Genomic DNA, 16,917 nt, shown 5'->3' with positions numbered 1-16,917 from the left:
ACATTTTGCATTTTATTATGGGCAACTCTTTTTTTCTAAATAATTCCACATGCTTTTTGGCCCCGAGTAGAGCTCCAAGAAGCACTTCCTGTCATTCACTGCTGACAGTTGGTGTTCACTTCTATATCTGCGTGTGGAGTCGCTGATTTAGTGGACCGTTCGAGTTTTTAGATTGCGCACAGCGTTGAAGAGTTACGGTAGTGTCAGTGTTGTAGCGAGTTTTCAGACCCCCTAGCGGGCATTTTTGAATATGCTATGGCTCATGCTGCGGTTTACGTCTGCAGCTTCAGGTGAGCTTCAGCTATCACAGAGTGTTTTCACACTAGCGGCGTTTACTCCGTTTAAATTGAACTTCGCTTCGTTTACCTCCACGATTGGGTCGCTTGTGGAGATCGCACTCAGGTGCAACACTGGGTAGTGTCACCCAACGTCGAAAGGGGGTTTAAATAAGCCGTACTAATAGCACTCTTCAGATCTTACAAAGCTTTCACATTTTAGTAAGGATTTCCGTGGAGAGGAGCAACAAGAGTTTGATTTAATTTGATGCCCTGCTTTTTTCGGGGCTTTTAAGAAGCCATTCGCCGAGCCTCGTCTCATTTCCGAGAGCAAAACAAAAAACAATGTTATAGCTGTGAGAGAGCTTTAAGTTTTCTCAAGGGGATCCCCCCCCCCCCCTCCAGAGGACACCTTTGTTATTTGTAGTATTGTGTTCTCGTTTTAAATGCTAACGTTAGCATCAGCTGTGAGCGTCCATCGCCTTACAGCCGATGCTAACGTTAGCATCAGCTGTGAGCGTCCATCGCCTTAAAGCCACTAGCCATCACCGTGTATCTGCTATTTGCTATGCTGGTAAAATGCCAACAAAGCATCAGAAGGCAGAGCCGCGAGCCAGCGCTTACTATACAATAGAGCGAAGCCCTCGGTTTATCTCTTGACACTTTCTCTATCGAGCAGCCGAGCTCAGCTTGTTGTTAGCTATGTCAAGCTAGCAACAAGCTACTGTCGACTACCTAGACAGTCAGGGTTTTAGTTTCTTAAATTTGTGGCGTGTATTTACAATGTCAAAAATGGCTCTAAAATAATTGAACAGTTGTCTCACCCGCAGCCGGAAACGAGATAAAGCAGAAAATCATGACCGAGCGAAGCAATGTAATTCTCCCTCGACACATCTTGCTGTGTTGATGGGTCCTGCAACACTGACACGCCGACGCGTGTGTCAAGCTCGCCTAGTGTTGCTCCAGTCACGTGATTGATACAGCTGCTGTTGCGCTCTGCTGTTGCGCTCGTTGCCAACGCGCCAAACTGTGTTTAAAAGGTACCGCATCCGCATCTAACAACGAAATGAGTCGCCACCAAAAAAAACCTCACAAAATTACTCTCGCAAAGATAATAAAAAAAAAAAACATCTCTCCATAACAAAATGGAGCCCGAAAGAAAAAGAAATGTTTCTGCTGTGTGGGATCATTTTGATCTTTTAACTACAAATAAGGTATCTGTTTGTTTCAGTGTAATCTATCAGAACAGGAAAAACAGCAATGTGACTTGAAGTGTAAATTATTTATTTCATTTTATGCAGGTTAAATGTTGCATCTGTTCTGCATTTCTTACACAATCAAAAGCGCCTCCTCAGTGTTTAGGCATTACAGAGCCAAACATGAAAATGAGGAGACAAACACACCGAGAATGAACACAGGTCGGCCTATATAGACACTGAACAGCTTTATTATCTAACTAACCCCCCTAACCCTAACCCTTTTTTTTTTTTTTTATTAATATGCGTTTTATTATTTTGAAATCAAGCATCTAGGAAGATTGTTCTGGGCCAGGCAGTCCTGAATTTTATTATAAAGGACTGCCAACCCCTTAGTATTGTGGAGAGTGTCGGAGAGAAACATTCCAAGATCAGAGGATCCTTTAACGTACTGGGGGAATAGGAAGACATCTTATCTGAACCAAGGCAAAATTTTCTCTGCCTTGTATGTGAATAAATCGTCTGCTAAATTAGAACAGGTTACTGTGTAAAATGTGTCGGGCATGCTGCTTGTTATAAATATCAATTAAATTTAAGAGTTTACAATAACAAGGAACATGCACAACACAATATTTTTCTTATATTTAGGTTTTTACACATTTCTGTTTATTCATGTATAAAGACACGTTTTATGAGTGTTTTGTCTTTTACCTAGTAGCTCATTAATTAATCACTGTGTAGCTCTCTAAAGTTTGTCACAGTTATATTCGTCCTTCTCCCACTGTTATCCTTTGCCTCTTAAGCACCTACTCGGGGCCAGCTTGCCATGGCTCACAGCAGTTTTCAGGGTTTTCTATTAAGTCATAGTACCTTGTACCTGGTTCTTTTTTAGTACCTTCTCCAGCCGGGGTTCCAAGTGATCTGAAACAATCCGAAAATGTGACATCAACGGGTTGCATGGCATCGATCAACTTGTCAGTGGCATCACTCGACGAGTCACGAGAGTGTCTTGTTCATGAAAATCAAAACTGCCATTTTGAAACCCGGAAACAAGGGAAAGTGCTCCAAAAAACAGCACTGTGGTCTCAAAGTCTTCCATAAAGCCACAGACTGAGCAGCAGGTATATCGTCACCTCAGCGTCCATGTTTGTTGTGTTCGTCACGGGAAGCATGGCCACATTGCTACAACGAACCCACGCACATTAGGTGGAACTCGATTGTAATCGAAAATCAGAATCAGAATATTTTATTAATCTATAAGGAAATTATATAATTACAGCTGCTCAAAGACAGTAACAATAACAGACTGAACTAAATTCAATACAATAAATTACAAAGTTACTAAATAAAAGAAAAAGCTCTATTATGTACAAATGGCTCAATAATAAATATTTAGACTATTACAGAGGTTAAATATGTATAATTGACATTTTTCACTATAAACTTTCTCTGTATTGGGTGTGCAAAAGGGTGTACAATTGCACTGTATGGTGTGCATTAGATGGACCCTAACCCCCAGACGATGGCACTGACCCCCCTCTTGCCCTGTGGTAGCTGAGACAGACATCCTACTATTGGAGATATAGTAGGATGTTTTTAGAGTTATTTGCAATATGGGTATATACTAACTAGTATGTTTGTAATTATACATAATATATTTTATTTTTTAAAAGCATCTATTTCTTATCTCTTTAATGTCTGTTGTGTTTGACAGGACACTCAAGGCTAAAATGGTTTAAAACAGGGGTCGGCAACCCTGGGCACGGCACGCGGAGCGTTAACTGATGGCACGACACGCAGTGAATTAATCTGAGAAGGTGCATTAAAAAATAAATGGCCACGCTAGCGGTGCACATCGTAAATTAGCTCGCGTAGATATATTAGTTGTGCCGCTTCTTAATGACGGTATCTTAGCTAACAACCCCAACTACCAGATTCAACTTGTAATTGCTTCTACAGTTTTCTTTCACTCATTACAGTTTCTTTCATTACAGTTCCTGTAATGACCATTAAAACCTTCATAAAGCTCCTGATCCACAAACTCTGACCTGAAGAAAAGTGAACTTTGTAGCTGCTCCATTCACCACCGTTTGTTTTACACACTTTGACTGTTGCCCGTTAATCTGAGACGCCACTTACTTTAAAATACTGACATGATCCAACATGGTGATTCACTGATGTCTCATTTTGTTGAACCTGTTTTCTCGACTTCTGTCTTCATTGCCCTTCCTGAGTTCACATCTCCGGTGGGGCAAAGATACAAGGAGAAGAGTACCATGGGTCTCTAGAAATACTCAGATCTCTGCTTAAGTGACTACATGTCTCTGTTTGTAGCTTCTCTTAATTATCGCTGCTGTAAAAATGAGTAACTGCACTTTGACCTTCATAGCCTCTCTGCTGTGTTTCTTTCACTCTTTCAGACTAGAAAGTCGTCCCAGCTGAGTCTGCACAGGACGTCTTTCTGACATGTCGAGCTCCAAACAACAACTTCATAGTTATAGAGTGAAGAAGAGCTGACCTGGAAGATGAACGTGTCCTTTAGTACTGAGACAAGCAGTTTGATCCAGATGACCAGCATCCATCTTTTAAGAACCAGGTGGATCTGCAGGACAGACAGATGAAGGATGGAGACATGTCTTTGATTCTGAAGAATGTGACAGCTGATGATAATGGAACATACGAGTGTCGTGTCTTCATGAGAGAAATACGCTCATGGAAACCCATCAGCATCGTCTACCTGAGTGTTGTTGATCCAGGTGAGTGAGTAGAGTTGAGTGTGTGTGTGATCAGAGGTGAAGCTGCTTCCTGGTTGTTGATGGTTGTTTCTAAAGATGTTAATGTTTAATGTTTGGTTACATTTTAGGATTCTAATTCTAATTATTGTTTTATAATGAGTTTGTATAACTGTGGATCTTTAATGCTACTGACAGTAAACAAAAGAGACATGTGCATAAATAATTTTGCCATGAAATAAATTTACTGCATTGAAGTGTAGAGTCAACACAATATGGAGGTGAAGACAAAATGGAGAAGAGTTAGTGTGGACACAGTTTCTGCTTGAAACAGGAAGTTCCTCTTTTTCACAGCTCTTTGGCAGCCTGCCAATATTTATGTAATGTAGCAATAGTAGGATTGTTAAATGAACTGGTTCTTATTGCTTTTCTACTTTACCTGAGTATTTAAAGCACTTTATATACATTTATTGTTTTTTTCTTCTTTTTTTTTGACACTGTAGTTTTTATTAATAGTTTATGTCACAGTTTAAACAGACATTTCAGGAGAAATCAACAAACATAACTAATGTGAATAAAAGATGTGGGTGCCAATTATAATCAACTACCATATGCATGCCTACATATGCTCAGCAGCGTATATTCTCCAGCACATATACACACTTTTCCTACATGCATATATATGGATATACAAAGTTAGAGACATAAACCTTAAATGTTTTGTTCGTTCATTAATTTTCCCTTGGTGCCATATAATCTCCACTTCTCACTAAAAATGGTCATCTTTCATTATTGTACAAATCACTGTTATTCCTTTTTGTTCCCACTTCCTGGATCCTGAGTCGTGTCCACTTGGTACAACACCAACATCATAATCAGCCCAGTTTAACGTCTTCACCTCTCTTTCCAACTTACTTTGTTTAACTCGGCCGAAACCACATCTCTAGAGTGTGGGATGTTATAGGAAAGTTTTCTTAAGTTGCAAACTTCCAAGAAAAGTCTGAACTGGGACATCCTGTACTTTTACTTCAATATCTTTCTGTTTAAAGTTCTGATCACTCCACTTTATCGCTGGTCTGGTTTGGGCTGCATAGTAATAATCGTTTAGATTAGGGAGCCTCACACCACCTAGCTTCCTAGACAGTATTAATTTCGAATATTTTATTGTAGGCCTTTGATCGTTCCATACAAATCTAGAGATGAGCCTACCACAGTTGTTGAATTTTTCCACTGAGATCTTAACTGGCATTGGGAAAGGTACAATAGCTGTGGGAGGATACTCATTTTTATTGTTGTGACTCTTGCACTAAAGTCTAGTGTAAGAGTTGACCTTTGGTTTAGATCATGTTTAATTTGAGTGGTCAGTCCATCATTGTTTGCTTTATTAAGGTCACTCAATTGTTTAGTCACAGTTACATCCAGGTATCTTATTTGTTTTGCAGTCCAGTTCAGTTTAAACTTATTTTAACCTCTTCAGACGGCCAATAATTGAAAGCAAGTATCTGAGTTTTGGTCACATTACTTTTGTACCTCGAGTTTTTGGCAGAGATATGAATTACATTAAACAGTGGAATTATAGTTTGGTTTGGACTTTTTTAAATAGCGTATGATAAGCTGCAAATCAGCTGATGACGTGCTCTTCCCTTTTAATATTTATTCCTCTCACTTCCTCACTTTGTTGGATGGCCTGTGCCAGCTGTTCAATGTATAGAGTGAAGAGAAGAGGTGAGAGACAACGAACCTGGTGAGTACCTCTCTCTCTCGGGAGAGATTTGCTCTGTTAAGCTACCATTGATTCTAATTCGAGCTGTAGGAGATTGGTAAATAGATTTCAAATCAAATCAGATGAAAATGTATTTTTATAGCACATGAAAATGCAACAAAGTTGACCAAAGTGCTTCACAGTTGATCAGAGCAATAGCATAAGACAGGATAAAAGAAACAGTTAAAAGAAGGGCAGGAAACAATATGAACAACATGGGTTAAAAAAAAAACATAACTAGCCACCAAATAGCATACTAGTTTGAATCAAAAGCCGGACTAAAATAATAAGTTTTAGGACGCAAGTTAAAAGATTGGATGGACTCTGAGGAAGAAATATAAGGAGGGAGGTTATTCCAGAGTCTGGGAGCTACGGCAGCAAAGGCCCGATCACCTCTGGACTTCAGACGAGGCCTCGGTTGCGTCAGGAGCATTTAATTGGAAGATCTAAGCGCCTTATTAGGGATAGACAAATGGAGGAGTTCGCATAGATAGCTGGGAGCCAAATGGTTTAAGATTTTAAAGGTTAGCAAGAGAATTTTGAAATTGATAGGATATTTAACAGGGAGCCAATGTAGGTTGGCTAAAACTGGTGTGATGTGGGCATAATTTCTATTAAAGCCAAACCTTTCAAGCACGGCATATAAGAAGCTCCAATCTACACTGTGGAAAGCCTTCTCTGCATCCAGGCTTATTATGGCTGCACTGTCCTTTTTTGTTTGTATCCAATTAATTATCTGGAGGGTCCTTCTTATACTGCCTTGAGTTCTACGTCCTGTGATGAAGCTCGTTTGGCCTTTAGTAATTAAATCTGTCATAATTGCCCCATATTGTTCAGCAATTATAGATGTGTATATTTAGTAATCCACAGTGAGTACCGATATGGGGCATTGATCAGGCAGCTGTGATTGAGCAGCAATGTCTATCCAACTATTTTCACGGTTGTTGTGTTTGTGATAATTTTGTGAGGCCACATCGAAAAGGGTCGGATGAGCTTTCAAAAGTTCTACAAGTTCCTCCATCGCTTGTGTCCAGATCACACGCTGCACTGCTGTGCTACTCCGTCTTTTCACCAACATTTATGTGTTTGCGCGTGAGCAGTGTGAGCTGCTGTGGTGACCCGTCGGTTTGAAATCCTCCCGACCAAGCGATTGATGATCGGGAGCTGGTCGTGAGGTGTTAATGGCTTCTCGTTACCCCACGTATACTACACGATGCACGATGAAGGTCAAACTCGGGCCGATCACCGAAACGGTCACACGACTCAAAAATCGGCTCAAAGCGGGCCAAAGATCGCACAGTGTGAGCCCAGCATTATAGACTGACTCTGTGTTTACTAATTAGAGCCAAAAATAATAATTTGTGCTTATATTCTCCTCCTGTGTGTTTGTGTGTGCAGAGTTTCTACCAGAGCCAAATGTCATCGACTCCTCACTGAAGTCGTCCACCAGTCCAACCACTGGGATCCAGCTGCTGCTCTCTAACTGGTCCACACAGCAGCTCAGACCTGACACATTCACTGTAAACACACTGGTTTATATTCTGTTTGTTCTCCTCATGAAGGAAACCTCAGAAGATCTGACATGTGAGTGTGTGTCTGCCCCTCACTGGTTGTTTCTGTCTGATGGAAACATGTATTCTTGTGGCTAACTAACACACCTGTCTGAGATAACAAAGAACAAACATGAGTCGACTTCAGCCACAAAGTAAAAGCTGCAGGAAAGTTTGGTCAGTTTTTGTCTCAGGAGTCATAAAGAGAACATCTGTAACATCTGTCCTCATTCAGCCTGAGACATCCTGGAGACTCAGACGATCATTTTAACCTCTGCTTTATAACTAAAGTGCTCAGCAGCAGGTTTTCATGAAGTCAGACTGAAGTGAAAGAAGGACTCAAATAAAATTTCTTTAATGTGTTTATTTAAAGTTCACAGAGGAATGAATCACTGTTTGATGTTTGATGTCACAGCTGTCTGTGTCACTGTGAGAGACAATGAACATAAAAATAAACATTTAAAATCTGAATATTAACACATTTATGGATGATTTGTAAGATTTATAAGATTAATATCTCATAAATTTATATTTTTCACTATTTTTCACAGGTACAAATGTGTTTTGTAACATGATGGAGATCATTAACTCCATTAATAAACAGCCTTCATCTACAATGTGTCGGGTTTTACTTTCTGAGTAAAATTGTTTTCAACACACAGTCACACGTTTATGTTAGAGCACCCTCCACTGCGCATGTCCATCAGTGATTCTCTTCACTGACCCACAGATTTGAAATCAGGATGTCGCTCACATGTAAAACAACATGTGTGTCTCTGAGCAGCTTTTACCAACCACCAAATTCATGAGACTGTAATACGTTTACTGATGCTTGTTGCAGCTCTGTCAGCAGTCAGGGCTGCAGGTGGTTTGTTTTTACCAGAAGTGACCACTGCTACCAGAAATATGACAGCGTGACAGGTAACAGGTGTGACGTCAACTCAAAGCAGACGATAGTTTAGGTGGTATTCATTTTAAAGGCATTATTTTTTTCAAGTTTTATTCTTTAATGAGGAAGTGAGTTTGTAATTTGATGCAGCCAAGATGAAGTGGTCTGTGCTGCCATCTACTGACATTAAAGTGCAACAACAGGCTGCCCACCTCTGAGTCTGCAGCACTGAAGGTTTAATGTTTCCACTTCACACAGGATCAGGAGTGTTCAGCTCTTTACAAGAAAATCTGTCACACGTTTTCACTGACACTGAACACCACAAAAACATACAAACAAGTTCACAAGTTTTATTTCATTACAATCATATACACTCACTGGCCACATTATTAGGTACACCTTCCTAGTACTGAATTTGGTCTTTTTTACTTTCAAAAGGCACTTAGACTAAAACAGATATAACTACGTTAATCCCACCGTAAAACAATAAAACAAGGTACGACCTCTTCCCATGCTCCCAGGATGTAGGTGTGGATTCCAGAACACTCTGGAATGCACACCAAGCCTTTGCAGCCTGCTAAAGATCACACATCCTATCACTACACAATTGATTATACACCTCTAAGCATATATGGTTAAATATTTTCTAATACAAATGACAATAATAAAATCTAAACCCATCAACCACAATCTCCTAAAAACTGCATGAACTGTATGTAAGAAGTTCCTGAGTTCAATTCCACCATCAGGCCGGGTTCTTTCTGCGTGGAGTTTGCATGTTCTCCTCGTGTTTGCAAGGTTTCTCTCCAGGCCCCACAGTTCAAATACATGCAGTCAGTGGTGAGTGCGATGTTTCTCTGTGTCGATGTGTTAGCCCTGCCACAGACTGGTGTTACGTCCTGGTCTGGGGGTACAGGGGCGCCCTGGTCCCCAAAACCATACCCAGAAGACGATTTAACAGCGAAAGGTGGTTTTACTGTGTCTAAACTGCAGTGTAGGCTGTGGGTAGGTGTCTCCTGATGAATGGCACAGGGGGAGGAGGCAGTAGAGTCGTTGAAAGAAAAAGGGTCAGTTGAGGTGCTGGAGGCTGGTATAAACCCTGCTTCTGTTGTTTATGTTTCTGTAGATTCAAACACCAACTCCACAAACAACAGCAATACCTCCTTCAACACCACTGCTGACACCATCAACTCCACCAAAACGAAAAAATGCTTTGATGGTATCGTCACCAACTTCACCAACACCCACAGGACAAACACCATCACCAAAAACTGCCACGACAACTCCAGATCCACCTGGTTCTCAAAAGATGGATGCTGCTCTTGTGGAAAAAAGTGTCCATTCCAGTACTTAGGGGCACATTTATATAGGTCAGCTCTGGACCACTCTTCAATTATTATGATGTTGTTGTTTGGAGCTCGAAGTGGCTGGGTGACGTTCTTCTGTCCTGACTGAGCCGTGATGGTTTCCTGGTCTGAAAGATGAGAAGAGAGGAAGCGGTCACTTCAACATCAGCCAATCAGAGTGAGGAACAGAGACAACTGCTCTCTGGTTTATGCTGGTTGAATCACACAAACGTGACCACAGACCTGTTAAAATCTGTTAAGGAACCACAGAATTCAGACGAACAACAAAGCGATAAATTCTTGATAAAGAACAAAGTCTAAACATATCTCAGTGCAAACAGAACAACGTGTGTTTAGCTCCCAGTGTTAGAAATCAAACAAAAACACAATTTGAAAGGATTTAAAAAAATAAATAAATTTGCAAACACCTTTGAACAGCTGCATATTTGTTGTTTTTGTTCTTATGCTCAGAAATATGCAATGTTTTGGGATGTGCCTATGTGTACTACTACTACTAATGAATTAAAATAGAGAACCTAAAAAATATCTGGGCCAAACGTGTGTAAATGCTCAACTTAAAACATACATAATAAATTAGCCTATAGGGTTTTGTGTCACTGTGCACAAAACTACAGTTTTGTGCACAGTGACAAAAACACAAAGTTTCATTCTGCAGTTTTTATAGCAGACCGTTTTTATTATCTTGTAATATTAGTAAAACTTTGATTTATCATTGATAAATCATCAATTCAATCATAATGTTAACTTGTGAACTTAAATCTCATCAATAAAAACGCATAACTGAGGTGGTGGAGACATAACTACAGTCCAGTGGAAGCAGAACTGCCAATAGTGAAGTTAACATTCCTGCATCTGTGTGTGTCCGACCGGGGGGGGCGCTGTAGTATGTACCATACTGTACACTGCCCCCTATTGCTCATCGGCTCGCTCTGCACACGGGGAACGCACTTCCGCTGCAGTCTTTGTGACCTCGCTACACGGTTTCCCTCCGTGAGAAGAGAAGCTGTTTGTGTTATCGTTCGTGGACGGTAGAAAACAGCTTTGCTAGGAGCTTTAAACAAGGATGCCCTTTACTCGAAAACGACGTGGGCTTAACTTTGGATATTGGAGCCTGTTTTTAATCGTGACGTCGAAAAAACGAAGCTTATCAGCAGCTTTCACCGTCTTCATGTTTGTTGACGTGTGGGATGAGGCACAAAGGAGCTAGTATGTTTTTAGAGCCTCTGTATGTCGGGGTAAGTAAAACACAGACACGCAGAGTCATAAGAAGGTCGTGTTTCACGTCTGGTTGTAGTGCTCAAACATGGCTGCTGCTCGTGTTGCCAACTCCTCAGTAAGGAAAATCGCTATTGGTTGTCCTAAAAGTCGCTAGAAGTCGCTAAATGACGTCATCACCCAATTTGCATAATTGGTCATGCTAATATAATTTTAACCTACGTTGTTGAAGAGACATAAAGTGAGCAAAAAACGTCCTAAATGCATTTAGAATTTATTTAGAACTACAAATTAAATGTATTTTAGCAATTATTGTTTTTTTTAATGTCACAATTCCAACCCTGCTCCTTTATCCGGGCTTGGACCGGCAAAAGTGACCCGAAATAGGCACTCTGGTGGAGTTACTTTATGTGTGTGTGTTTATAAGTAGTTTTAAACCTGATCCACAAAACAGCATAACAGTAAAAGAAGAATTGACTGCGTTACAGTCAGTGCGGGAGCAACGGCTTCGCTCATGCGCGATTCATTTGCAGTTTGGACGCACAGGTGTGAACATCTCTTGCAGCTGGGGGAGGACTATCCTCCGCCCATGAGCGCTTTAGCACGGGTGAGGTGCCCACGGCAGTACCCGCTGCTTGTTGAGAGTAAGAGCAACACGCTCTTTCACGTCAAAAAGTTGTCATAAATAAGTCTCCAATAACACCAGAAAAAGTCGCCAGATTTGTCGCTAGTCGCTTTTTAGAAAAAAATAAGTCGCTAAGGGGGTCTGAAAACTCGCTAAATATAGCAACAAAGTCGCTAAGTTGGCAACACTGTGCTGCTCTAGCTGAGCGTTGTGCCATTTATCACCGACGAGCGTTCCCCAGCGTCGGGAGCGCGCACTGGTCAGGATCCAGGTTACTCCGCTTTCTTTACAACCAGCTAGTCAAGTAGTGATGTTTTAATTTGGTGACAAAGTTAAAGATGGATGTCGTTACATTACCATAAAGTGGAACCTCCTAGAAAAAGAAGTTTAGTTTTAGGAAGTCTTACGTCCTTGTTGTTGGTTCAGAGGTTGTTTCAGCAAATTGCTGCGGAAATGTTAAAGTTTGAGTGCATTCTCAAGTGAGGGATTTAACTTCTATTAGAACAGGAGGAACGAAGCCCAAATATCAACAGGACCTATTTTCTTTTATCCCTGACCAGGCGCGGATCTAGAGAAATTTTCTTAGGGTGGCAAAGAAATCAAATGTGCAGCAAAATCAAAGCCTATTTTTTCAAACACAAAGGGATGGGTTACATATGGTTAAAATGATTCAATATACATGCTATTCATATAAATATAGTCTACAACTTAATTATTTTCTGTAGTCCACATAACTATACAGTTTAGATAAACACGTGAAATTTTGAGTTTATGTACTGTGTAGTCCGTATAATGAATAAATCTGTAGCCCAATAAATATAAAATCCAGAAAGCTTAACAACATGAGGCGATTTTTCCTTCCTGACTGCTTTGGAGAACAAGCTCGATGACCTAAGAGCGAGAGTCACCTTCCAACGTGACATGAGGGACAGCAACATTGTGTGCTTCACGGAGACATGGCTGACCCCCACCGTGCCGGTCCAGGCGTAACTCCGTCAGAGTCAAACAAAACCAAAGGTGGAGGAGTGTGTTTCATGGTAAACAGAAAGTGGTGTGATGCCAGGTGCATTTCTACTCTTTCCAGCGGCTGCTCGCCACATCTGGAGTTCCTGAGCATTAAGTGCCGCCCTTTCTATCTGCCCCGTGAGTTCACCTCGGTCATCGCCACGGTGGTCTACATCCCACCCCAAGTGGACACAGGTATAGCTTTGTCCGAACTACATGATGTGCGGAGTTCGCTTCAAAACAAGGACCCCGTCGGAGACTTTAATAAAGAGAACCTCGGACAAGTCATGCCGAATTTCTACCAGCATGTCTCGTGTCCGATGAGGGGGGGTTGGATTTTGGACCACTGCTACACGCAGTACAAGCAGGGCTACAAAGCTGTCTCACACTCGGCTTTCGGGAAGTCTGACCACAACGCCATCTTCCTCATTCCCCAGTATAAACAAAACATACGGAGGGAAGAAGTAACCACGAGGGAGGTGAAACGTTGGTCTGCCCAATCAGAAGCTACGCTACAGGACGCGCTCAACGATGTAGACTGAGCATGCGCAGTCGACGAGTTTACGGAAGAAGCAGTATGTTTGTCAATATGCCAGCGGAGGAGATTATCCCCACTGCGAGATGCTTGCTGCATACATGCTACTACTGCACATTCACCAAATGTATATATATTTATTTATAATGTTCTCCCTCTCTCCCCCCCTTTTGCACAAGTCAAGGAGCGTGTCAGGTTTACATTTCACTGTGTTATACTTGTATAACTGTGCATCTGACGAATGAACAACCTTGAATTTACACAAAATGTCAGAAATCTGCATTGTCATGAACAAAGATTTAAACCTAATTTTTCATGATTTGTTGTGTTCACCCTCTGAGGTCCAACATATAACTGGTCATTTTAACTGCTTTTGATTTAACATGTGTACTTCACCTTTAAATTGTTTATTTTTTCCCCGTGTCTTGCTTGGTATCATTCTTCTCAGCTCAACCTCATGTGTCTGAATTTAGCTTCTTTTTTTTTTTTTTTTTAAATTGGCATACTGTATTAACACAACTCATCTGAAATCACACAAAAAACATAAAATTTGAGTACTATTTTTTAAATGCAAATATATATTGTACATTTTGTAAACATTTTCAACTATTTATCTAAAAATGCAGCCAATACACCTGCTGTTTAACACTGTCTGAAATGGAGACTCAGCGTGGCTGCAGCTTGTTGTTATGTCAGCTTAAATCAGTGATTTGGAGGGGCAGCGTGTCCGTGGACCACAGAGGGTTAATAACGATAAATGTCTTATATCAGGATATGAAATTGTGGTCATATCGTACAGCCCTAGTGTAGTCAATAGTTTTGTTGTGTTTGTCAGAACAACGAGGCGACTGCTGAATGTTACAGGTGTTACAGCAGTGATACATCTCCTGTTGTCAGGCCTGCAGGTATCAGGTTTGTGATGTTCTCCTTCATCTCATAGTGGACAGAAATTATTTTTTGGAGTGGCACAAATAATTTGTGTGGCATCAAATTTGATGCAGAACAGCTGATTGTTCTGTAAATAGTTTGAAATGTTTATTTAAAAACGCCTTGGCTGCATTTTTAGGTAAACAGCTGCAAAAAACTTTGTTGCTTGCAAAACTCAGTAACTTTTTTGAAGAAGTAACTATATTATTAATTGCCCAACATCGGTCATTATATGCTGTATTTTGCAGACAGAGTTACAGGACTCTCTCCAAGACCACAGACTCATAATACAAGTCAGAGCTTTATAAAAAAATAAATAAAGTTGTGTTTTCAAAATTGGAGTTCAAGTCATTTTTACTTTCAATAGTGTTAACATACTACACAAGATTTTTTTAAATTGCATTCTAAAGCAGTTAATTAAACGTAGTCTAACATAAATGTAAATGATGTAATTTGATTATTTTAATAAACCATGTAACTTGGATGGATTCGATGCTGGCGTGACCACAGTGCACACGTCTGCTGTTGCTCGCTCAGGGAGTTTGTGTGTTCGCTCAGACACATGAAACATTAGAGGGAACATTGGGTAACACCAAGCAATAGATTCAGTTTTAGAATTATATTCACTGATAACTGTAGCTAGGCTCAAAGTGCGATCTTATTTTAGTAAACAACATTGTCATGTGCAAAACTAGGGTGGCACTCGGGGTGGCAGGAGATTACTTTAGGGTGGCACATGCCACCTTCTAGATCTGCCCCCGACCTTTCCAGGGATTCTGGATGGGGATGACTCAGAAACTTCACTACAGTGATGTTCTCAGCAGGTACTTGATGCAAGAGAAAAAAATGGCTGTTACCTTACCAGGCTCTGATGTTTAAATCAACCACACACAATATAAGCAAACAGTGCTACAGCTGTGCGTCTCCTCGAGTTTTAGTACTTCTTTGGTGGCTTTGTTGTTCTCCTGACATAACGCGGTCGAGTGAACCGTGACTTGTGCAGCCAGGGGTGAAGCCAGCCGACCCGCCGCGAACATTAAGCCTCGCGGTAGCGCTTCCTCTCCTTCGTTGCTGATCGCTAGCATAGGCGCGCTACGTCAGTGCGACACAGTGTCGAAAAGTATCTTTCGAGTTTTTTTATTAGTTTTTTTTATTTTAGTACCGACTTCAGGTTTCCCGGACTAAAATCCCCTGTTATAAATGTGGAAGTAATCCGGGACCAGTCCGCTTTTGCCGGCTACTCTGGTTTGCTCCGCCATGCTAACGTTATGTGTCGCTTCGCTATCGCTATCGCTAGCCGTACTTTTGAGCGAAGTGAATGTTTTCTGTTATCTGAGGTTTCAGCCGAAAAACGATGTCCGGCAAGTCTCGGTGGTTCTAACGGCAAAGTAATTCAGCAGCAATCTAAGAGTTACATACTCACCTGTTGATGCAAACGCGAAATAACAGAGGAAAAGAATCCCGAAGAGCGACGTAAGAACTCCGGTACCCATCTTGTCCGGTGTCCCCGCTGTGTCGACGTTCGCTCGGGACGGTAACGGCGCCAAATACGGTCGTGCCCCGAACTGGTTTCCTGTATTTGCATAAAAATGATTGGCCGTATTGACACTGCTGTAAATGACTTGTTGATGTAAAATATGTGAAATGTGTCAAATAACGCAGGATTTAAGATACTTTGCTAAACAGCTCATTTCTAAATTTTATATATAACTCGTCATAAATCATGTTAATTAAACTCTACTTACCATTATGAGTAAAGACATTACACATAAAAATAGAAACATTGAAAATTACTTCTGTATGAATGATCAGTTTAGAAAAAACGGATCATTCATAAATTCATAAATGCATTGATCGGCTCTACTTTGTATAAAACTGTATGTTTGGTATTATTATTATTATTATTATTATTTATAACTGTTCATTTGGGTTTTTTTAAGTTTTATTTACATTGCATGCTAGTCAACAGACAGATCCTTAAATGTGTTTATATATGTTGATAAAACAGAATAAATATTCCAGTCAGTTATTTTATACCTAATATTTTGTCTTCATTGTGTTTTCAGTCACATCATAATTGAGTTGTTGAAGACTTTCAGAAAGGACAGAATGAGACTGACAGGTGAAAATTGATGATGACAGCTTAAGGATTCACTATCGTTAACATAAGTGCACTGACACTTAATAATAAAAACAAAACGGTAATAATTAGAGTCCAGATGAGAGTTACAGCTGACATAAGTAGCATTATAACTTTTATTTATTATTTTTATAGTTTACATGTTGTGTATATTTAAAGTACCTAAATACATTTATAAGAGGGTCACATGGTGACACTGAGTGTTTGCATCCACCACCTGGTCGGGGAGTCTCTGTGGGGGGTTTGCATGTTCTGCTTGTGTTTGTGTGGGTTCTCTTCAGGTACTCCAGCTTCCTCCCACAGTCCACAGACATGCAGTCAGTGGGGTTAAGTTCACTGGTGATTCTGAATCGCCCAGAGGTGTGAATGTGAGTGTGAATGGTCATCAGTACCTGGTACCAGGTATTTCTTTAGTACCTGCTCGGCCGGGTTTCCAAGCGATCTGAGCAGGTACTAAACTGTGATGTCACCGATTGGCTGGTCGGTGACATCACTCGATGAGTCGTAACAAGTCTGACAGGGGTACGCAGGTGATGCTGAAGAGGTTCATCGAGTGGACACTGGTGTAACATCCGTGATGTCGATCAGACGTCCATCTTTGAAATATTCTTTAAAAAAACTATCTGTGTGTTTTTGTAGCAACTTTAATAACAGGGCGTTCATACCACGTGTTAGAAGAGAGTAGCCATTACAGTGTGT

The 16,917-nt window shown here is 40.7% G+C and overlaps 2 protein-coding genes and 1 long non-coding RNA gene across 16 annotated transcripts in view; 1 reads left to right on the top strand and 2 right to left on the bottom strand.

The window, feature by feature from the left end:
- Positions 1 to 16,917, top strand: part of LOC146521480 (uncharacterized) — a 172,611-nt gene that overhangs the window by 67,382 nt on the left and 88,312 nt on the right. For 2 of the 14 annotated variants that reach the window (XR_014873367.1, XR_014873365.1), the window contains exon 1: positions 10,682 to 11,006. The exons of 10 other annotated variants lie outside the window; for them this stretch is intronic. Coding sequence is in view for 1 of the 4 variants with exons in the window: in XM_085155372.1 (XP_085011498.1) it covers positions 10,999 to 11,006; positions 12,696 to 13,158 (471 nt within the window). In the remaining 3 variants the exon portion in view is untranslated. Of the gene's footprint in view, positions 1 to 10,447; positions 11,007 to 12,695; positions 13,638 to 16,917 lie in introns of those variants that run through there. 2 more of the 14 variants (XM_085155372.1, XR_014873366.1) reach the window with 2 other exon arrangements.
- LOC146521484 (T-cell surface glycoprotein CD4-like) overlaps positions 1 to 16,917 on the bottom strand; it is a 60,298-nt gene that overhangs the window by 11,620 nt on the left and 31,761 nt on the right. The window lies entirely within an intron of this gene.
- On the bottom strand, positions 8,087 to 12,697 carry LOC146521486 (uncharacterized). Its single transcript, XR_014873431.1, has 2 exons — positions 12,148 to 12,697; positions 8,087 to 11,981 (listed from the first exon to the last, which is right to left on the bottom strand). It is a non-coding gene; the product is annotated as an uncharacterized LOC146521486 (long non-coding RNA).

Source organism: Neolamprologus multifasciatus, chromosome 3, assembly GCF_963576455.1.
Source record: "Neolamprologus multifasciatus chromosome 3, fNeoMul1.2, whole genome shotgun sequence".
Lineage (NCBI taxonomy): Eukaryota > Metazoa > Chordata > Actinopteri > Cichliformes > Cichlidae > Neolamprologus > Neolamprologus multifasciatus.
This window is presented reverse-complemented; position numbering and strand designations above follow the sequence as displayed.